Consider the following 23,299-nt stretch of genomic DNA (forward strand, 5'->3'; position numbering starts at 1 on the left):
CTTATACAGTACAATGCAAGTTTAGTTCATGTAGGATTATTAGTGGCAGGTTTAAAATGTCACAGCTTTATCTTCAAGAAGGGACTGCTGATATTGCAGAGATTGCTGATTTATAAACGTTTACCTCCTGCCCCAACCACAGGGCTTGCCTACTGCCGCCATTTGTCAACAGTGCGAACGCATCTGTCTGCCCTCGTGAACCACACCATTATCCCACCTGACAAACCATCCAGTGCTGCAGGAGGCCTGACTAAAGAGGTTTGGAGCAAGTATCAGAAGGACAAGAAGGTAAGTAACAGAATACCTTTATGATCCTTAATTAAACTAGCTCCCATATACTGCTGCATTGAGCACGGTGTCCCTTAGAACTGACCCCAGGAAGTATTAAAGGTGTTTTCTAGTCTTCACAGGATCACTTCTCTTTCTAGTGAGAGTGAGTTGATTCTTAAAATCTGTTTTATCCTTTGCATCTCTGATGATGGCAAAGATATCAATTAACATCAAAGCAACTGATCTCATGACTCCTCTAGTTTCTTAAAAGTTAAGATTATTTTCATGGGAGGCATGACAACTTATATTAGACTGGATTTGAGCGAGGGCCCTAAAGGCATGCATCAAGTTGCAAAATGTATTTAGTGCTGTGCATGCATTTCACTGTCTTTGTGCTTGGTATGAAGTGTATATGAGCATGCCTGAGGAAAATAAAGATGTATTGCCTTCAATACCTCTTTCTCCCGACTGCTGTAGAATTACAAGGAACTGGAATTACTAAGAAGAGTTTACTACGGTGGGGTACAGCATGAGATTCGAAAGGAAGTATGGCCATTCTTGTTAGGTCACTATAAATTCGGCATGGCCAAAAAGGAGATGGACCAGGTAAGCACAGCTTTCCGGGGATTCGAATTACGTTTGCAGAATAGGTTTTGTTTTCTGAATAGCAATTGTTAGTCTTTATTGTTGTTTAATATTCCTAAGGGAAAAACGCTACTCAAAACATGAGTGACACATGTTAGTAGAGGGATTATGATACCATGTTATCATGTCTGCAAATCACTAAAAGGGAGTTCTTTATTGAAGTCAGGAAACCTGCACTCAGCCTCTGCCTGTGACATGCACTTGCCCCAAGGAAATCTTGTTTTCACAAATTTGCCACTTATAAAACGGGGAGACGTTGATATTTGGATAGTAATTTGAGTCATCCCTCTTTTATATGGTGTGTTGGCTGAGTTATACTTCAAAATGCTCTTCGAAATAACTACTTTACCTACATGATCCCGCAACTGCATGTGTGGAATCCTGTTGGAGCTGCGAACAGCCCAGATGTACCTTCTGAAGTGCACCTGCAGTTACTCTCTAGAGGCTAAAAATACGCAGAGGAAGGTTTGATTTGTACGTTCATTATGCTTTTGCTAGACTTAAATAAGATGTGCCTCTGTAAAACACAAGGTGCAATTTCAGATGAGACGTTATTCCTCTTAATATCTCCCATGCTGCTGCTAACATTGATCAGTGAATAATTGCCTAGGTTATGTCACAGCCTTATTTCGCAGTCTGAAACTTGGCATTAAGTATATCGTTTCCATTAATGAAACCACAATTTGCCCATCTCTTAGTTATATTATCTCCCTTTGCTAATCAGTTTATAGCAATACCAACTTTTTACTTTGCTGAGTGCTTTCATTTGTTGTAATTTCTGGGCAAGTGCCTTGATAATAAACCAGGCTGGTAACAAACAGAGCAGCGCAAAATGGCAGACGGTCATGCCTTCACTCAGCTACACTGATTGAACAGAAACTGGATGTGGTCCTAAGCCAGAGTGCTGAGAAAAATATAGCAATACTCCAGATCCTTACTCCTGTATGCATTCCATAAGCGTCTGCTAGGCTACGCCAGCCCTTGTCTGATCCAATGTAGCTGCTGTTACGAATGCTGTGTGGCATCTTTATTGCAGTACTGAGGCAAAGCTAATATATTACCCTCAGGTGATGCGCAATAGGCTCGGGGTCGTACCGTAATGCAGCTGTAGAGCTGATCACGTGCAGAGCAAGAACTTAAGCGTAGGCCTAGCATGATGAGCAGATCGGGTAGTGCCACCGCCAGCGTAAAGGCCTCCTGCAGTCCTTGGGCTCATACGTAGCGGGAGCACCCGTCTGCCAGGCAAACCCCGACACTGCCGCTAGTCTTAGTCCCTGACTGCGGAGGAAAGGGATGTCCTCTTTCACAGAGCCATAGGACTATGGTAGGACGCTGCCCTGTGGGGAAGGTCTGCATTTATATGTTGGTAAAACATTGCTTTTAACTGACATTAAGAATCACCCAGATGTTTGCTGAACCGTCTAGAACAGTAATGAGGTTTGCCCTGGAATATAATTAACACATTAATCTGCTTTTCTGTCAGTGTTATTACCAGGGAGGTAGCACTCATGCAGTAGCTGATCCTGTTCTGGATTAAATGGATAAGACGTGGTTTATATATCAAAACATTTGGCATTTGCTAACTCCCAATTATTTTATATTCCAAGGGATAGTTTATATCCCTGTGAGCACCTGCAGATCAGAAGGGCGGCCTGACCTAGAGCCTTGCAGTGGAAAAATTAGCTATTTTGCAAACAGTGGGCATTTTCTAAGCAGCATTCTTCTCACTAAAGATTGCTACAGCAATTTGAGTTGTTTTTCCTCACACTAATCTTTATAAACCAGTTCTGAACACAAGTGGAGAAATATACCCTTTAACTGTTCAAACTGGGTCACAATCCAGATTCTTCACCCTGAATCCAGTCATCTTTGTAAGTATTTATATTTAGATTTTCCAGTGATAGTGTGTACATCAAGAATGTGCTGCTGAGGCAAATTCCTGCCCTCCCGTGACATCAGCATCGGAAGAAGACGAAGCACCTCAGAAACCACCAAGGGCAGGGAGTCCTGCTGGTTGCCTCATCTCCTGAAGGCTGGGCAAACTGCCTCAGGAGAGAAGCAAATCCAGAATCCAGCCAGGCTGATGCATTGCTGTAGTCCTGCTGGAAAGTACGTCTGTTCTCCAAGGGGACTTGTTCAATCACCCCTTTTTTGCATACAGCACAAGTTGAAAAAAGAAGTCCTTCTAGAGCACCACGTGGACCGGTTCCTTAACCTGGGTGAAAAAGGGAGGGCCCTTCCAAACACTTCTATGAATTTGGTTCAGAGCTGCAGCAGCAGTGATCTGGCTAAATTGCAGCACTTCCAGATGCAGTGTGAATTTATTGCATTTGCCTTTTCTGCTCCATTCATTTTTTTTTTTTTAAACTCAAATTTTCAAGAAACAGGATATTGGAGGTTTCTTGCATAGATTGCATTTTGCTGTCTCTGTTCTCCACAGGCAAATGAACCATCAGATTTATGATCCATGTGTAGAAATAGAAGGTATGTCTGGAACTGAAAAAAGGACCCAGATACTTAGTTTTTAGAGTGGGAGGTCTGGAGCCACAACTCGTGGATTCTAGCCCCAGCTTCAAAGGGCACACGCATGCATACAGCTAGAACGTAAGAGATTTGGCAAGAAGAGATAAATACTCGAGTCCATTTGTACGATAGAAATTACAGTAAATTCATAAAGGTATGTTGCAAGGTATAAAAGATCTGATCTGCAGAATGCAAGCTCCTATAGGAAATTTTTTTCCCTGAGTTTGTACCGTACGAACACAGGGGTGCTCCAAACCTTATCTGGAATTCTAATGAGCTACTCAGCACCAGTAGTAAATAACAGTAATAACCGACTCCTCAAAGAAAGGTGCTGCTGGGGTCTAATGTTTACCACTGAATGTAAGAGTCTATTAAATGAATGACATGAAAACAGTCATAACATTTGCACGTATAGGAAACTTATCATGTCCTTAACTGAAGTCATCGCGGGTGATTTATCATCTTTGCCTTCTGATGATATTTTTGCAGTCATCCATCAGTATCTGGGGCGCTCGCAAACATGGCTGTCCTCCAGCCTTCCACTAACTGTTGTATTTTATGATTTATGACTCGACAGCTACCTCAAGTGACAAATAGCCTGCAGCTCTTAGCATGAATGCTCTGGTAGCAACTCCAGCCAGCAGAGTCCAGAGCCTGAAGCCAACTCACAGTTGCGGTTTCTCTTCAGCTCTTGACAAGTGACAGAGTAGTAAAATTACTACATGTCCCTTAATAGACCAAGGGGGGTTTCTGCGTCTGTCTTTCAACAGAGAAAGCCAGCAGTAGCAAAAATCTGTGTTATTATTATGGGAACCAGAGTGGTTGGATCTGGCCGTGCGCAGTGCAGCCTGGGCTGCGAGAGCTGGGATTTCTGCTGCTCAGGAGTCTCTTCCAGCACCTAACTCTGTACAGGCTGACGTCTATAAACCTGTGACCTGGAATTCATTGCAAGGGCTATGTTAGAGTCGGAATAGAGAAGGAGTTGGGAAGGAGGTGTAATGAAATTAGGAATAATCCAGTCAGAGGCAGCAATTGCTCCATCAGATTGCATGACTTCTACACGAGGTTTTGCATGAAAGCCAGTAACATCTGCTGTTCTTTCCTGAACAATGTCGAAGCGCTGTTGATAGCGTATACGCATGCTTATATGAATCTTTTCTGGTGTCTACAGTGATAGTTTATTCCCTGCAGTAAATACACAACATCTTACTGCTCCAGTCATTGCACTTTCCAGTCACAGTGATGTGGGCTCTAGCATGAGGGCTTCAGGATCCTTCAGGCTTTCGGTTTGAGACATTGCACTTGCTTTAGACCTCTCCCTCCTGGCTTCCACTCATTGTTAATGCTATCTTTCAAGGAGGACCAGCATTTCAGGACCTGTCTGTCTGTCTGCAGGTGGATGAAGACATTGCTCTCCGCTATCAGAAGGTCATGGCCGAGTGGAAAGCCTGTGAGGTCATTGTAAAGCAGCGAGAGAAAGAATCGCATTCTGCCACGCTGGCAAAGTTTTCGTCGGGCAGCAGCATTGACAGCCACGTCCAGCGACTGATTCACAGGGACTCCACCATCAGCAACGATGTAGGTACTCCCTTCCCACTCCCCCATATGGTGCAGGCAGCGCGGGAGGCTTGGCGTTTGCAGAGGTACAGCCCAGGGAAGCAGAGACTTAGGTTAGCACAGCTCCATCAGTCTGGTGCTACTTGAATCCTGTACAGAATTTGAAGCTGTAATGCCTCCATAACAGAGCTAAGAGCAGGTCTGTATGTTGGGGAGTCTATACCTGTTCTTAAGCAGGACCCGCCCAAGGGGCTTTAGGGTTCACCTACTGTAGAAGATCCTTCTCTCAGTAGAGGAATAGCTTTCTAGATCTCTTACTTGTAGGTCCTTTATTCAAATCCAGCGTAGAGCAGAAGACCGCTGCTATTAAAGCATATTTTTGATTCTGTCATGTCCCTGATTGACAGGTTGGGTGGGATTTTATTTTGGGAGAGGGGACTGTTGTCAGTCTAAGGTAAGATGCTAAACAGTAGAAAGACAGGCTGAATTAACCCCTCTGTAACTTGAATAACCAAGAAAGGGCTTTCTTTTCACGTTGTTGGACAGGAGAGCTGGCATGCATGTGCCAGAAGTGTCTCTGGGCATCCATTACTTATGCAGACTTCAAACAGTTAGCTAACCGATTTCAGTAAGGCAAGCGAGAAGAGAACTTTAAATAGTTCAACAAAGAGTTTTTTTGGCAAGAGGGTAAAGTGGTTGCGTGGTGAAAAGAATCTGAAGGCCAGTCTTGACTTCAAACAGCAGTAGCTGAACTGGATTGTTGGAGGCCTGAGGTGTGTTGGTATTTTTCAGAGATACATGGCAATGACCAGATGTTTTTAGCATTGATGTTGCAGGTAGGGAAGTTTCACAGCTTTCCAAGGTGTTTCTAATTGAAGATTTTGAAAGGTGGAGACATAATCATAGGAGACGGATATGAGATCATAAATTGGTATTATTTTTAGACTTAACAGTCTCAGTATAAAGACTAAGTGAAGAGCTCTCAACTATTTGCATGGAGGGAAGCTCTATTAATCAGTGATCTTGTTCACTGAAGTAATGTAGTCATTTCTCTCTCGTGGCTGGAGGTTTGTTTGCTACATTAAGGTTTCTTGCTTCTCTATTCTCCCCTGCTTTATCCGAATCTTCTCTCCCCTGCCCACCCCCAGGTCTTTATATCTGTGGATGAAACGGACTCAGCGGAGCGGGACTCAAAAGGTCAGGACGACCCCACTTTCACCGTGGTGTCTGCCGACACGCCAGCAGCAGTAGCTGCCGTAGAGCAACAGTCGGTGGAGTTTGACTCCCCTGACTCCGGGCTGCCATCCTCGAGGAACTACTCTGTGGCCTCAGGCATCCTGTCCAGTATCGACGATGGACAGAGCGTCTCCTTTGAAGATGGGGCTGAAGAAGAGGCTAGCACTGACTTGGAAAGGACTGATCCAGACATACCACGTATGCAGAAAGCCAAGTCAGTTGTACTGCAGTCTCAGGATTCTGTATCAGAAGAGCAGCTGTGTTCCCAGGTGGATTATTTAATGGATGTTGCTTCTGTCTGCGCTGCATCCTACACAGTAGGTCACAACAGAAGTATCATCATCTCTCTGCACAGCATTGCTTTTCTAGCAAAGACTTGTACTTTTTCAGATAGGATTTAATGAGAGACAATCCCAAACTAGACCTACAGGTGGTGGGATGATAACTGAGGATTTTTGCATCCAAATCTTTTCATGTGGCTTTTGAGCTAGATTTGAAATAAGCCAGCAAGAAAAACATGTGTCTTTTTTTGAGTGGGAGGGCAAGGAGAAGAATGTGGTACGATTCTAGCAGCTAAAAATTTCCAGGGGCTGGGGGGAGGCGGGGGGGGGGGGGTGGACAACACAGCACTTGTAAGATTTCAGTGCCATTTAATTCAAGCTAAAAGCCACATTTAATCAAATTAACCACAACCTAAATCTGGATTCAAGACTCCGCCATCTCTATTAGTGTTGCTGTCAACAGCTTAGCAGTTGAGTTTTTGCCTCTCTCTCTGCTGAAGTTGTTCAACTAGAAATAACAGGAAAATAGGACAGGATTAGAACATTTGCCAGGGAAGGTGTATGCATTTTACCTGAGATTTTTGACAGTAATCGAGTATTTTGATGCTCTCATATGCCTGAAGCATAATTGTGCTATTTCTGGTTTGTTGATTCTCAGAGCGAATCTGCACCAAGTCCTGGGAATGCTCTAAACTTAGATTTAACTAAAACTTTTCTCTTCTAGATAGAGTTATTGGACACTGTTGCCTTAAATTTGCACAGAATTGATAAAGATGTCCAGAGATGTGATCGGAATTACTGGTATTTTACTGCTGATAACCTGGAGAAACTCCGAAATGTCATGTGCAGGTAATACAGCTTGTAAACTGAACTACTTTTCACATTTCTGTCATAATTGATAAACTATAATAATATGAAAATAATAGTCTGTATAAAAATTGTCACTAATGAACTTAAAGCTTGCAAGAAGGAGGAACAGGTAGGATGGTAGGTTAGAGAGCGTGGGTATGATAGGTGGTCCAAGTTTGGAGCGCAGGCTTGAGGAGATTCTCTTTCTAACCCAAGAGACAGACCCTGTCAGTCACCTTGGACTATCCTCTAAATGTACTCTTAGCTTTGGTTTCCTACTTACGCGGATGACACATCCATGCTCTAATGGCGTGCTATAAAGATGACAGTAATTGTGAGGTGCCCAGATAGAGTGTTGAGGGACATCTACTAAGTAGACAGAAAGACTGCATCCTCAAATAAAAAAAAAAAAAAAAATCAAAACAGCGTCTTTGACCACTGAGACCAGCTGGAATCAACAGGAAGCCAGTTTTCACTTTTAGGAATGCAAATTGCCACGAAGGCTATTCAGCTAAACACACTGAAAGCAGAAAGTGTCATAGACTTTAACGCTCAGAAATGATACCAAGATTCCACCTAGGGGAAAAAAGAAAACAAAAGCCCCCCAAAAAACAGGTACCTTTTAAAAATATGGAGTTTTTTTCCATAGACTGTTGTGCTTTTGTTAGCTGTTTTTTCACAAACTATTGATATGCAAGCCATGTGTGTAAGGCATGGTCCTCTATCCAAGCAGAAAACAATACAGGGCTGTGAAATACTCTGGAATGTGAAGTGTCAAAAAGTTCCGAGACGCACACATTCAACGGCTGCTTAAGGTTTGATCTTGCGTAATCAAATTAGACTTCAATACAATTTTTAGCTTTTGAGGAACAGGAAGAGAAAAGTTCGGTATTACTTAATTCATCCTGTAAGTAGACAATTGATCCTATTCTTTTTACCCTTTCACAACACATTAAGAACCTACAGCAAGAGTCCTATCGCAAGAGATATTCCTGTCTCCCATGCTGCTCTGTCCTCACCATGGATTGTTTATAAAGCCTTGAGGAATTTTCCTGAAAAAAAACAGCAGAAATACTCACCGTTTTATGCCAGTGTGTTGGAAGATTTCAATTGTTGTAGTAGTTCTCTGGACTTCTAGCTTTATCTTTTACAGCACTCTAGAACAAGACACTTAAAAGCTTCCAAAAGGTGTTGTATTTTAGGTCTAGGACAAATTTTTGAGGCCACCACGCAGGAAGAGGATTTTTAATCTCTATTCTCTCTTGTTTTCTTCTTTCTGCAGTTATGTTTGGGAGCACCTAGAAGTTGGTTATGTTCAAGGCATGTGTGACCTCCTGGCTCCTTTGATGGTTATACTTGACAATGGTAGGAAGGGTTTTCTTTTGGAACACGTCGGTATCTTTAGGGAGGTCTTTCTTTAGAAATGCTGTTTCAGAAGTTGTATGCATTAACCAGGGCTAGCTCACCGGGAAAATCAAACCTGCAGCTCTTGATTCGTATTTTCTCTACATGTGGCTGTTGTTGAAATGGCTAACATTAGTATCTCGGGGATTCCCTGTTCACTCGCTGACTTCCAGATTAAATTTTACTAAATTTTCAAAGCAGCTGTGTTTCTGCAGTTGCTGAAGCCAAAAACTGAACTGCAAGCTGGGTTCTTCTGAGCGTTCTGCATTGTCTCTGCAGATCAACTGGCTTACAGCTGCTTCAGCCACCTGATGAAGAGGATGAGCCAGAACTTCCCCAATGGAGGTGCTATGGACACACACTTTGCCAACATGCGGTCCCTAATCCAAGTGAGTCTTTTTGAATCTTATTTGAAAGGTGAGGTTGTGGCAGAGGCTCGGAGCTAGCTTGATGCCACGGTGAAGGGCAGGAACGCCTGTGACTGGGGTTCCTGGTCATCTGGTACTTCTGAGCTGGGGAGGATAAGAATTGGTATATGCAGCCCCAAACTGATTCCCTGCCTCTCAGGGGACAGCATTTGCTGTCACAACGAAGAGTGTGTGTTACAGCAGGTCAATTTGTCTTGACAAACAAAACAAACCCCCCAAACTTCTGCCGCCAGTGCACCAGCCACACAGTGTAATGACTGCCATTTATGGCTCAGTCCAGCTCCAACTGAAGTCAATGAGAAATAACAGTAAGATCCAGTCTTCACTGCTTTATGGAAGAGAAAACACTGATATTTGTGGCACAAACTTAATTTCTTACAGGTTTAAATAGACCATAGTTATATTTGTATTCACACAGGATGCTTGCTGAATGGGGGGTTTTGGGATGGATTTAAGGCCTAGACATTCCACTCCAGAAAACGCCAGGCACCTGAGCAAGATTAGCATAAAGAAGAGTGAGAATATCAGGATAAGCCATTATTTGGTTTGATAGGCGGCATATTAAAAAGTAATGAAAACAGAGGTCAGTCAACAGAGATGGCCAGCACAGCAAATGCAGGTAGCACACGAACACGTGGCTGCAGCGTTTCTGTTGAGTAGCGAGACTGTCAGAGGATGCCACCCTGCTCATCCAGCAGCCCTCAGGATGACATCTGTGAGGAATGACTATAGATGTACTTACACATTTAAGACATCTATCAGACATTTGGCAAGTAGTAGTTCAGTTCCAGAGAGCTTAGATGTTGCAGTGTGGAACTGTGCCACTGGTCAGCAGAATTACAAACTTGTGACGAAAAAGTCTCTTCTTTTCTCCAGGTAAATGGATTTCACTCTTTGCACCCCAGCTCCTATGTTACAATCTGAGAGCAGAGTGGGGTGGGAAGATGAAAATTTGCCACTTGCTGAAAATCAGCAGGATCTGTAACTTGCTGCTTGGACCTTTAAAATCACGGTGCAGATTGACTGCTGTCACCTCATACCTGCACAGCAGTAACTCCTCACCTCATCGGTCTGTGTCAGGGCACCCACATCACAGGCGCTTTGCAAACATAGTAAAAAGACAGATCTGTGCCAAGCAGCTGCTGCTGACTAACCACAGGATCAGGTGATAAAGAGCAGCATGGGCATCTTAACCAGCCTCCAACGCCTTTGACCTTGGCTACTTTCAGACAAGCTCCTGACAGCTGATGTTTTGCATTTTAGATTCTAGACTCGGAGCTTTTTGAATTGATGCACCAGAACGGAGATTACACTCACTTTTACTTCTGCTATCGCTGGTTCCTGCTTGACTTTAAAAGAGGTAATAATGTTCTGTGCCTATACTTTAGAGTTGTGCAAAACTGTGAACAGCTCTGTGTTTTGCTCTAAATGTCTGGATGTTGAGTAGCAGCTAGGCTTGCAAGAGAGTTTGTAGCCAGGAAAGCTAATGCAACTCAGAGATGAACTAGCACTGGAACGAAGTAGAAAGGAGCGTTGTAAATTCCCGATGATGTGGTTGGAGCCAAGTTTCTGCTCAGTACAAATGCCTGTTTGTGCAAGGAGGTGATCCCAAGTTGATCGCACTCCTTTGTAAGCTTTGATACCTCCTTTCTAATCCGTTTGATAACAAGGAGAAGCTCAGCAATAGCTCAGGAGCTGCTGTGCTTTGCTGAATGAGGTACTTCATTATACTGTGGGAGCACCCCGGGATCTCAGGATCCCTGCACAAGCACACCCACCCACCCACCGCCGCTCTAACAGAAGCGGTTGCTTGTAATCACTGGGTGCAGTGTTGCTGAAGAGAGACCCATCTTGCTATCAGACAAGTCAGTAGCTCCTTTGAGTTATAGATTGATCTGCAAGAATCAAAAGAAGACATCACTCTCAAACACCCTAAAGCACGAAGGTGATAGAGGGAGATGATGCACATCCATCAGCTATTTATTATGAGCAACCACCTGACAGTGAGGGGGGAGGAACTGTGACTCTTAACTGAATAATAAATCCTCTGCCTACTCCTTCACAGAGCATTGCCCGTCTCCCACATCCCAGTCCCCTGGAGCTCACTGTCAGACTGGGCAGAAGATGAGCCTATATGATTCAAGAAGACAAAGCTTCCATGGGCCGCATGTGAACTGTGGCACGTGTAGGCCTAGCTTACCCGCATCCGCTACACAATTAATTGTTGCGGATTAAAAATAGCAGAGCTTTTGCTCTGATAAGCTCACTGCAAAGCCAAGAAGGAGGCCCTGGGTATGCATTCAAATTTGCAGCCTCTCATGTAGCCCTACCTAGAGCAAACGGGCCTACCTGTGCTGCTGTCCCCTGGTTACTGCAGCGTAGGCGTCTTCCCGGGGTTGAGTCTGCACCACCACACCTACGGTCTTTCTTAGTTTTCCTTTACTTTCCTTTTTACTTGCACAAGTGACAGGAGTTGGCTGGAGGAGAGGGGGAGAGGGAAAAGAGGAGTTACCAAGAACTATTCATGTCTGCATGAGGCCTGTAAGAAGTTAGTTAGAGAGGGGGAAATGGTCAATTTGAATAATCAGATGCTCTTGTAATGTTTATTCCCATTCAGAATTGTTGTACGAGGATGTATTTACAGTGTGGGAAGTTATTTGGGCAGCAAAGCACATCTCTTCAGAACATTTTGTCCTTTTCATTGCCTTAGCACTTGTGGAAGTTTATCGAGAGATTATCCGTGATAACAACATGGACTTCACTGATATCATTAAGTTTTTTAATGGTAAGAGACTTTTTTAAGACAGCCATTTTGATAAAAAGCCAGTAACGAGATTTTGCTCCTTCTCCCTTACTCGGACTAACTGTCTGCAGCTGTGCAGTGTTCTTGCTGTCATGATGAGCCCCTGGTCGTTTTAAGCTCTGAATCTCTTACCCCTTCATGTAAATGAAGAGCCCAGGTTTTCACATGCTTCCCGAAGATCTGACCTGGCACACACAAACAACAGTGCTTCAATTGCTACGTAGACCACAGAAGATGGTAGTTTTTTCAGTGTCAGTGGTAATTCTGACCACACAGCAAGCTTCAGAATTTCTGTTAAAAAGATCTGCCGCAGTGACTCTTTGCCCTTGGTTTAATGGGAGGTGCTAAAATGTTGCTTAATTTTTTGCAAAAGTCTCTTGCAGCTTTTAAGATTGCCAGAGTCATTTGCGTTCACAGGGCTTGACCCTGCTGAGGCTGAAACACAGAAGCAACTGTTCATGCAAAACATCCCACACCGCTTCCGTGGTTGATTGCTCACCGTAGTGGTCCGTAGGAGCTAGCCAACACGTCCTGCCAGAGCAAAAAGGATTCGGCCAAAGCAAGCTAGGTCTCTTCCTGGCCGCAGAATGCGAGTTAGTCCTAAATGAGTGCTCCCTGTTAGGATATTTTAAGAGGTTTGGAAACAATTTTGTGTAATCACAGTAATTTACTAAATTATCAATGTTGTGGCTTTCAGCCATCTGTTGCAAAGCCCCAAATTTGGTTTTGTTTTTGCCTCAGCCACTCTTATTCCGAAGCTGTACATTAATGCTTCCCTCAGAAAAACCCCACACAAAAACAAAAACAAAACCACCAAACAAAAAAAACCCCCAGCACTTGCCTAAGCTGAATGAAATGTTTATTGTGGCACCGAGGATTCGGGTCTGTCAAGAGCCACCTTCTGATCTTACTTCAAGCTGCAGGGTGCGGACGTCTGTATGTGGAACCGCGTGGGCATGTCGCTCCATGTACACGAAGCCCTTCTTAACTGCAGTTATCCCTTGCATCCCAGGCGCCCCAGCAATAGTCCCTGCCTGGCGAGGTATCTTCTGATCAAGTTGAGTTCAGCTTTTCATTTTTGAGATGCCAGGAGGGCTGTTGACAGGCACAGGGGGGTGCAGACCTCCTGTTCCTGGCCTGGGGTCGCAGGGCACTGGGATTTCTGCAACAAGAGAACCGACACCAGAAGGATTAGATCTTGATGCTAGGACCTACAGCACTAAGGGATTCATCCACTTACTCTGTCTTTAGTTCTACAAACCTAACCTCCTGCAATGCTTTCGGATCGCTGCTAATGTTACACTAATTAATTAATGCTAATGCTCCGTTAATATCGATGCTAGGGTAGACCAGTCCCTGCCGCTGACAATTAAGAATGTTTGTCTGTGTCTTTTAGAAATGGCAGAGCATCATAATGCCGAGGAAATTCTGAGGATAGCAAGAGACCTTGTCTACAAAGTGCAGACACTGATTGAAAATAAGTGATAACGAGCAGACTGTCATTGCGGGCCTTGTTGTGAGCTATCGGATGGAGGATTTCTTGCACTGTAACTTCAAAATGGTGTTTTAATTGCATCTTCCATGTAATGTAATAAATATCTGAGAGATTTGTAACAGACTTTTGAAAACAGAACTTTTCCTTCACCAGATAAGGTTTGTGTTTGATAGTCCTTGTTACACTCACTTTGTATTTCTAGACAAAATCTTTTTGCATTCTCTTATTTCCCTCTCTAGAAGACCGTCTGTCTACATATTTGAGATATTAAATGGGGGGATTTGACATACTAGAACATTTATATTTTGACTTACTGCACCTTTAAAGCCTGGATGCACGTTGTGTGCTCTGCCAGAACCTTCCACGGAGGCGAGGCCGGATCCAACACTCACTCAAGTGTTGCAAGCATTGAACTGGGTCCTCGGAGGAGCGCGTTCGTGGACTCGTTCCTTGAACATGGGAGAGAAAGCCTGTGAGCTCCTGTTGCTAAAACATTTGGATTTGTATTTAGCAGAGTATTTAGCAGCAAGTAAAGTAAATAAGGTTACCAGCTGGGAGAATGGCCTTAAACTAAATAACGCGGTTAATATGAGCAGCGAAGATCCGGAAACGTTAGCTAGAACCATCAGGTCGCCTTTGCTGACAGGCTCACGCTATGGAGTCTTCATGGCCTACGCACGCCACAGACATGCCTTCATTTTACTTTGCAAACTTACTTACTCTGCAAGTATTCCCAGATGACAAGATCTGCCTGACGTAGTTCAGGTTAACGCAAGTTCAGCACAGAGAAACAGGTTCCCTGCTCGCGTTAGCGGCGCCCACGCTCCTTGCGTCTGCGCAGAGGGCCGTGCGGTTCAGCTCCTACGTTGCAGAGCAGACACAGCAGAGCCTCGCCTCCTCCAGATTACTCACTGCACGCTACCAGCCGCCTCTTCCCCGCTCTGCAGAGCTTTCTGGGAGGACTTTCCTTGGCATCCTGCAAACACAAACCAGGCGCTCGTCTGCTCAAGCAGGTATCAGCGCTTGCCCGACGAAGCAGCTGAAATTGCTGCAGGGGATCCGATCCGCTTGGCTGCGGCGCCGTGCTGGTTTGCGGAGCCCTCCGTGGAAGTTCTGCGCCGCTGCTTTTCCTGCGCGGCCGCGTGCTTTAAGCAGCAGTATTACATTTCCCCTGTCCCGCACAGAGAGCGGAGGTGACGGGCGGTGAGCGGGGCGCTGCAGGCGGCTCTGTCGCTGTCCCAGCGCTTCGCCGCACCGGACAGAATTCCCACGTACGCTCTACCTGTGTTCCCAGGGCGCCTGTTGTTCCTAAGGAGAAGCGTGTCTCTCTGGCAGCGAGAGGGAGGGAGCAGGTTTCTGCCCGCGGGGTTAGCCGCAGATCTCATGGATGCTCACGACCTGCGCGCCGAGAAAACCTAGGGACTTAGTTTAAGCACTTCAAGTATTCCAAAGGATTCCACACTCTGCCGTTAGAACCTCAGTGATTTGGGGGGGGTAGGGGAAGACTTTGAATCTGAATTTTTGTGTTTCTGCTTTTTTGGGGTTGTTTTTATCTTCAGAGCAGACAGGGTTCCACAGCTGCGTTTCCACTGAACCTTGTAGAGAAAACAACTCGCTGCGCTTCTCGTAGACTCATCGAATGGTTTGGGTTGGAAGGGACCTTTGAAGGGCAGCGGGGCCGGCCCCCCTGCGGGGAGCAGGGCCATCTTCCACCAGATCAGGCTGCTCGGAGACGTTTACATGAATTCTCTCAGCTCACACGAGCTTTTAAAATCAGATTTTAGCAAAAAGGGGTGTAGGGAATAAAATTACTCTGTTTGAATATTCAAATACCGATAGGAGGTACTTGCTTTAGTAACGCCGATGTTGTTACTACCCCCGCAGCAGGCACTCTCGCTCTTTGCGCCAGGCGAGCGCTGCCTCGGGGCCCTCGGGAGCCCGAGCATTGCTTGTGCGAGAAAAAGGTGGATTTGGTTCTAGGCAGACCATGCTCAGATCTTTCTTTATGATTGCAGTAAACTAAAAATGGTAAATAATAGCCTGAAAAGGGAAAAAATGGACACAAAGTTCTTAGCTCAATAGCCAAGCCCTCCCTTAAACCGATCTCTCAAAATTTGAGGGGAGGGTAAAAAAAAACCAAGCCCAAGTCCCCCGTCACTGGTGCGGCCGGGTGCCTCCGGGCCGAGCCTGCTGTTCCCGGGCTCACGGGCATCACCGTCACGAACCAGAAGTGAGAGCAGATGAGCCCGCTCGGCGCGGAGAAAGGTGCGGCGGAGGCGGCTGTCGGGAAGGAAACCCCCTTTCTGCGCAGAACAGTGCTAAAATAACAGCCGTGGGAGTCAGAGGAGGGAAAGGCGGTGATGAGCCGCGCTGCCCGCCCCCGCGCGCCCGGGCGTGCTCGGGGCCGGGAGCCCGCGGCTGCGCTGCCGGCGCGCTCGCAGCCTGAGCTCATCCTTATTTATAGCCGCGCGTCCGACTGCTCTGCGTCCAGCGCGGGGCTGCTGAAAGGTCTCCAGCGCTTCAGTCTGCGTGGCCCTCTGTCCGCTTGAAAAGCGAAATAGTATTTTTTTAAAAAATTGACAAAAGCGAGAAAACCCTCCAACTCACAGAGCCCGAGGAAGCGGTGTAAAAAAATAAAACTGCACTATTTTTCTTTGGTATGTTGGGAATGTACTATACATCTCTGAAAAAGAAAAAAAACCAACAAACCTCTGCGAACTTCGTCGTATTTGTTATAACATTCTGCCTAATTGTATTTTATGAATATTGTGTATTGACTTATTTATTTTTGTCGGGAGCAGACTATTCTCTTTATTGCTCAATTATTTATGTTTCAGTGTAACATATGAATAAACACTTACTGTCAAGGCACGCCGTGGAGCTCTTTGGAAGCGGTTTCTCTCCTCCCAAGGTAATGTCAGAGGCAGAGCAGGGAGCCCGAAGGACGGGGCTGGCTGGGAAGAGAGCGCGGTTGGTAATTAATGTTTCTGTGCTGAGCGTGCATGGGCTGTGGTACTAAGCGGTATTTTTAAAGTAAGTAAGTAGGTCATCACCAAATGGACTGCTAATGGCCCTTAAATCTACCCTTAAGGACATCTAAGCCACAGGCACGCCGAGCCTGTTGCCAGTTCAGCCCTGGGGAAGGAGTGGGAGCAGAAGCAGGCCTATGACAAGCGCTACAAAAATAAAAGTTTCATCCTGCCATTTCAGGCCTGATCGTGCTGCAGCTAGCGTGAAATCCCGCCGAGCTGTTGGGCTTCCAGGAGCGATCCTCCTCCATCGCTCCCAGTCCCCCTTCCAACCTCCCCAAAATCCTCCGGCGGCTCTGCTCTGCGGCGGGGACGCTCCCCGGTCCAGCACTCGCCGGCTTACCGCCGGCTGGGCTGCTGCTGCCGGTGTTTGCATCGCTTTTTCCAAGTTTTTCAGGCTGGAAAGCTCTGCCCAGAGGTGGGTCCCTGGGGATAAGGGAGCATTTCCCCATTCCACTGTAAAAACACCCAGCAAATGCCCCTCTGTGCTGGGGTGGGGGCAGCCATCCCCAGCCATTGCTGGCGCCTGCTAATTGCCTATTTATCCTTATAAAAGCGGATAAGCCCCGCTGAAGTGTATCCAGTGACACGTTGGCTTAAATAACCTTCCAGTGCCACCGTGTCCTCTGCCTTCCTCTTGTTTGGAGGGAGGGACGGGGGTGGGCAGGGGAGGTGGGTGCCACAGCGGGGATTACACGTTGGCTTGCTTTCCCCCAGGACCTTTCGTACTACCCCCACCCCGGGCATTCCCTTTGCAAAGTCTCAGAAACTTCTAAGGCCGAGATTCAGCCACTTGTCCCCCAAAGCTGCGGAGTCCCTGCAGCAACAGGAATTTATTTCAGCAAGATGCAGCATCCCAGCGACGTTCCATCACCTTGCAAATCTCGCTGCTACCGACTGCCAGAAGAAAGCCAAACCGAAAGGCATCGCCGCCGTGACCGGCCCCCGTTCTGCAACCCAGAGCCCGGTGCTGGCAGCTGCTTTCTCCGCTCTACCACCAGTTTTGCCAAACCCAGCAACTTTGGCCCTCACAGTTCAGTGCCACATACTGCAGTATCCTATTAATCAGCCCAAGGCCTGCCTTCCCTTTTCAGAAGCTCTACGTCACCTAGAGACACTTTTCAGTTTCCCAAAGAATAAAAAAACCCAAACCATAACCAAAAAGCCCACGACCAGCGCTGGGTTCGGCAGGCAACGTTTCACCCTCCCGAGCCTTGACCCAGGCCTCCCAAGGCCTCGCCTCTGCAGCGCCAGCACTCGCCTCGCTTTTTGCCATCGCTCTCCCTTTGGACGTCCTCCACCGCCGCGGTGCCGCGCAGGAGCCCGGCCCTGGCAGCCCATCGCTCCGGGGCCTCAGCGGCCGCCCGCGGCACCGGGCAGGGGACACCCTGTGCCACCAGAGGAGGCTACCAGCCCGGGGACGGCCGCTTGCCCCCCGCCTCCGCGTCGCTCTGCGGGTACGGAGGAGTTCCCCGCTCCCCCACAAATAGCGCAAAAGGAGGCACCTGAGAAAGCTGACATTCGGGGGCGAGGGGAGGGGGGTTCAAGGGCATCACAGCAATTTTTGCCTCCTGAATCTTCCTGGCTCCGAGCTCTGCCCTTCGAATGCCCCGGTGCCTTCCAGCCCCGCAGACACCGGACTTGATCTGGCTCCCGACAGCAGCCTGGCCCATCGCCGCGCCCGAGCAAACCAGCAGAGACAGACGGGAAAACGCCAGAAGCCCCGAGCCACAGCCAAGCCCTTTTGTAGTTACCATTTCCCCGCCACATCCCGCTCGTTTGGACACTTCTGGACATGCGAAAACCAGCTCGGAACTGTGCAGTGGTGAAGCAGTTGGGCGCTTCGCCGTGCCGGGCAGGTTGGTACTAGAGAGCGGGTGCGCACACACAGACCAGGTCGGATTTTTCTTTTGGTTTGGGATGGTTTTTTTGGCTGCGTGCTTGCACCAACACTTGCTGCAGTTCAGTGACACTTTCAACACCCTTACGAGACCCGCAACAGTTTGTTTTTTTTTTCTTTTCTCCTGTCAAAACACAGGTTTTGCCACTTTGCAACTTGAATTCCCTTCTAAGGTGCCTCTGCTCCGGTGCCCTGCGATGCAGGCCACCAGTTCCCTCGCTGGTCACCGCGTGCCCAGGTGCCACCGGGCAGCCCCAGCTCGCCCAGCTGGGCGGTCACCGGCACCAGCAGAGCTTCCGTCCAACTGCTTGTGCTCTTTCAGCCTAAAAAGACGTCGTTTCCCTTCTCAGAACATGGTTTATTCAGATCCACTGTAAAGCTTGACTAGAGACCAGGTTATGAACACTTGGGTGAACAGTATCTTGCACATCAAGAGAGCAGACAGGCCATTTCCACACCAACAACTGGACTACCTGGGCTATTTAATAGCACCTAATTAACCAAACCCAGCGCAGGCACCGCCCGGGGCTGCCAGGGCAGGCTGAAAACAGCATAGCAATGTTTCAGCACGAGGGCTGCGTTTGGAAATCAAATTGGGCGTGATTAAGAGCGTTTTGGAGCGAGCGGGGAGGCGGTGGGGGTCTGCGCGAGGAAGCCGATGATAAAACCGTTAAAAACCGCAGCAGCAGCGCTGCGAATCGCCGCAAAGCGAGGCCGTGCCTCGGCGTTAACCTGGACACCGGCTGGAGCACAACACCCCCAAACCCCTTCCCAGGTGCAGCCGTGGTGGCTCTGGAGCGTTCACCAGTGGCCGCCCGTGTCCCCTGAGCCTCACTGACCCCCCCGTGGCCCTGCTGACCTCCCCTGAGCCCCCCAATGGCCCCCCCGAGCCCCCCTAAGCCCCCCGAGCGCTGCTGATGCCCCATAGCCCCCCTGAGCCCCCTCATGGCCCCCCTGAGACCCCCCCAATGGACCCCTGCTGACCTCCCCTGAGCCCCCCCCCGGACCCCTGAGCCCCCGAGCCCCCCTAAGCCCCCTGAGACCCCCCAAGCCCTGCTGATGCTCCATAGCCCCCCTGAGCCCTGCTGAGACCCCCCATGGACCCCTGAGCCCCCTGAGTCCCCCCCCGAGCCCCCCAAGCTCCCCGAGACCCCCCAAGCCCTGCTGACCCCCCATAGCTCCCCTGAGTCCCGCTGACCTCCCCATAGCCCCATTGAGCCCCCCCATGGACCCCAAGCCCCACTGACCCCCACCCCGAGTCCCCCTGAGCCCCCCATGGCCCCCCTCAGTCCCGCTGACCTCCCCATAGCCCCCATGAGCCCCCCCATGGCCCCCTGAGCCCTGCTGACCCTCCCCAAGCTCCCCTGAGTCCCTTGAGCCCTTCATGGCCCCCCCGAGCCCCGCCGACCTCCCCATAGCCCCCCTGAGCCCCCCCATAGCCCCCCTGAGCCCCACTGACGCTCCCCAAGCCCCCACGAGTCCCTTGAGCTCTTCATGGCCCCCCCGAGCCCCCCCATGGCCCCCCTGAGCCCTGCTGACCCCCCATAGCCCCCCTGAGCCCCCCCATGGCCCCCCTGAGCCCTGCTGACCCCCCATGGCACCCCCCGAGCCCCTGCGGCCCAGCCCCGCCCGGTGCGGGGCCGCCCCCGGCTCCGCGGCTGCCGGCAGCGGGGGGAGCAGCGCCGCCGGCCCCGGCCCGGCCCCGGCCCCGGCCCCAACCCCGGCCCCGGCCGCCCCCCCACGGCGCAGCCCCGCGGGCCGCGGCCCCGAGCAGCCGGGGGGGCTCCGCGGAGCCGCCGGGCCCCCGACCGCGCCCGCCCCCCCCAAGGCGGCCGCTGCCGCGCCCGCTCTTACCGGGCTCCACGAACCGGAGGCAAGGAAACGGGGAAAACCCAAGGCTCCGGCTTAATCATCTGCAGGAGAGAGCATTTAAACCCGAGTTAGGCGGAGCAGGTTTCGCCAGGCTGCGTGGCCAATTATTTATCCTACAGGTGCGGGCCCTGCAAGCCCCCTCTCCCCGAGCGCGCCCGCCGCAGAGGAGGGGTGCCCCGCCGCGGGTCGGCCGCCGAAGGCGGACAGGACAGTCCCGCTGCGGTGCCCAGCACCGTCGGAGCCTCACCTGACGGCCGCGGTCACCGCGCCGCGCTGGCGAGCGCCAAAGCCAACGGTGGGACCCGGTGGGACCCCGCGGCGGGAGGGCGGCTGGGGCAGGGTGGGCTCCAGCAAGGCTCTGGCCCGAGTCCTCCTGGCTGAGCGGAGAGAAGGGCTGGTGACGGGGCACCGTTTTCCGAGTTTTCGCACGTTCTGGAGGCTGGAAAGACCGCTGGCTCTTCCCCCAGCCTGGCATCGCCCCATTCAGACACGCTCACGCGCGGGAGGAGCTCTGGGCTTGGCCGGGGAGGGGTCCAGACCCGCTGATCAATAACTTGCACCTGGAGGGGTGCCTGTGGCCACGTACGGAGAGAAAGCATTGCTCGTATAGTTGGAAAAGTACAAATAAAGTGAAATATCTGCATGCGAAGCACAAGGAGGAAAATGCAGAGTCCTCTTTCAGATTTCAGTGCATGTTTATTTCAGTTTTATATTTATTTCAGGCAAGTGCTTATTACATGGATATTATTCATGTCGGATACCTAAATTCTGGAGCATGAAGAGCCAGTATAGTACAGCTGAATAGTAAAAATACAATATGTACAAAATTAGTTGTTTTTTCACATAGCAGATGTATCCAAACACATAAAAATCTTTACAGTCTAGGTTTCTCAATATTTAGTATTTCAATAAATCGGTAACACAGTGACACGTCCTCACTGTAAACAAAGACGGCGTTTGCCCAGCGTGAGCGCGTGCCGATGCCTTGGCTTTCCCGTGATGTGCACCGGAGGCAGAGAGGCCTGCAGGGCTCTGCCTCGGTGGCCAGCGCTGGCAGCAATTCTGCGCTTACAATCGGCATCTCCGGGGAAACATTCCTAACGCACGGAGCGCAGCGAGGGTGAAGGTAAATGCTTTCAGCCCGGAGCGTGGCTACGTGCGGTGGCGGACGCGGGGGGACCCTGGCGGCAGGGACCGGAGGCCCCCGCTCCCACCGGAGCTCCTCGCCCAGCGATGCTTTGGCTGGTGCTTGACCAGATGCAAATAAATCGTTGGGTGGATGCAATTAATACTCTGGGAAGCAACACTCTTTTGGATCAGATTGTTAAGGCAAATCCGTAAGGCATTCATACCAGGACTTCTCATCGGGAGGCAACCAGACCTGCTGGGCGGCTTGCCGGCCCGTACAGAGCTGGGATGGGAGCCTGGGGTATCTCCCTGGCAGCAAGAGCTGGCAGAGGCGGCCTCCACCCCCGGCGAGCCCTGGAGGGCTCTGTGTCCCGCCAGCGCTCCTTCACACCCAAATTCATTTTCACAGCACAAAGGAAGGGTGCGAATTAATGGGCCTCATCCTGATCGACAGCCGAGCTGTGCGATCCCTCCGAGGGAGCAAAACGGCGTCCCGCGGTCGGTGAGAATATAAATTCCCGGGGCAGAAGAGCACCGTCCTCCGCGCCGGCGGCGCGGGGCGGCGGGGGATAAACGAGAGCGGGGCCTTCGCGTTTGCCGCACGCCGTTACCCAGCGCCGGCCCGGTGGCACGGCGTGGAAACAGCCGAACACAACCTTTGCCGAGGCTGCACCTCTCCGGTGCTGGGCTTACGCTGGTATTTTGATAATTCAAGTTTTGGATTATTATTTTTAAGCTCTACCTAACAGGAAGAGAAAGATGCCGTGGCTGACCCTATCCACAGCCTATTTTCCTTAACTCTAAACACCTGTTCCTAACAACCGATGTTTGACTAAGGAAGAAAATAATCTGAAAATAGTGTTTATAATCAATTTTCATCTGTTCAAAACGGTAACAAGGGATGGAAAGCAGGCCAGAAGTATGAGAGTTTTCCTTTCCTCATTCCAATATCTTTTAGAATTAAAATAAGATTGAAATGAACAACTGTTCTCTAAAGGAAAAAAAAAAAAAAAGATGCCAAGTCTAAGAGGAGCCTCACCTGCGGGGTGCCCGGCAGCTGCCCACCTCCACGCCATCGCCGGCCGCGTTAAGGCAGTCAGGTCCCAGCTCAGCCCAGCTGCGTCTCGCATTAAGCTTAAGCAAGTGCCTAAAAGTCAAGGGCCTGAGCCAGCACGCTGCTCAGGCAAGCACAAGTCAAGCGATTTCTCTGGCCAAGAGGGCTCGCCTCCGCTGGGACACCTGGATACACATCACAGAAAGCAAAGGGGCCAAGCAAGCACGGATTGCGTGGTCACACCGGGCAAATGACGTCTTCTCCCCCCGCCTCCCCCCCGGGCGCACGGGGAGGTGGCAAACACCCCTCGTCCCCACCCAACCCCCAACAATTGTCACACTTCTTTTTTTTTTTTTTTTCTTTTAAATGCAAAAAATTCACTCAGGATGCAAACCAGTCCAAAAGAGACACAGGCTACATACAAAAATCGGAGACACGATAAAGTCTTGCATCGAATGTCTATACGTATATCAACAGGCGTGCATACGGACAATCACACCAATACCGACACAAGCAGCAATAGTCTCACCTCCACCTAAACCACTCAAAGGCATTTTACGTTTTTTTTTGTTTCTTTTAGTCTTTCGTTACAGAAGGCCACTTTTAATTAAAACAAAGAAAAAGAGACAAGCAGTCCAACACCAGCAGGCAGCAGCCGGGCCGGCCGTTGGACCAGCACGGTAACACACTGAACGTCAATTAGTTGGTGGTGCGTTTCCTACCCGGATAAATTGCGAACGATTTTAAAAGAGCAGAAGCCGCTGCAGAAGGGACGTCACCTCTGCCCAGCTCTCTGCTCAAGAAAACACAACCCGATCCCGCCGG

General features: G+C 49.3%; 1 protein-coding gene across 1 annotated transcript in view; it reads left to right on the forward strand.

Annotated features, from left to right (window-relative positions):
* SGSM2 (small G protein signaling modulator 2) overlaps window positions 1-13,596 on the forward strand; it is a 62,705-nt gene extending 49,109 nt beyond the window's left edge. The window contains exons 14-23 of the mRNA XM_082327934.1: window positions 143-288; window positions 748-876; window positions 4,834-5,016; window positions 6,144-6,548; window positions 7,237-7,361; window positions 8,644-8,726; window positions 9,045-9,154; window positions 10,457-10,553; window positions 11,811-11,978; window positions 13,393-13,596. Coding sequence (XP_082184060.1) covers window positions 143-288; window positions 748-876; window positions 4,834-5,016; window positions 6,144-6,548; window positions 7,237-7,361; window positions 8,644-8,726; window positions 9,045-9,154; window positions 10,457-10,553; window positions 11,811-11,978; window positions 13,393-13,481 — 1,535 coding nt within the window. The 3' untranslated portion in view covers window positions 13,482-13,596. The remainder of the gene's footprint in view (window positions 1-142; window positions 289-747; window positions 877-4,833; window positions 5,017-6,143; window positions 6,549-7,236; window positions 7,362-8,643; window positions 8,727-9,044; window positions 9,155-10,456; window positions 10,554-11,810; window positions 11,979-13,392) is intronic.
* The last annotated feature ends 9,703 nt before the right edge of the window (window positions 13,597-23,299 follow it).

The sequence above is a fragment of the Platalea leucorodia genome (assembly GCF_965183815.1).
Source record: "Platalea leucorodia genome assembly, chromosome: 16".
Classification (NCBI taxonomy): Eukaryota; Metazoa; Chordata; class Aves; order Pelecaniformes; family Threskiornithidae; genus Platalea; species Platalea leucorodia.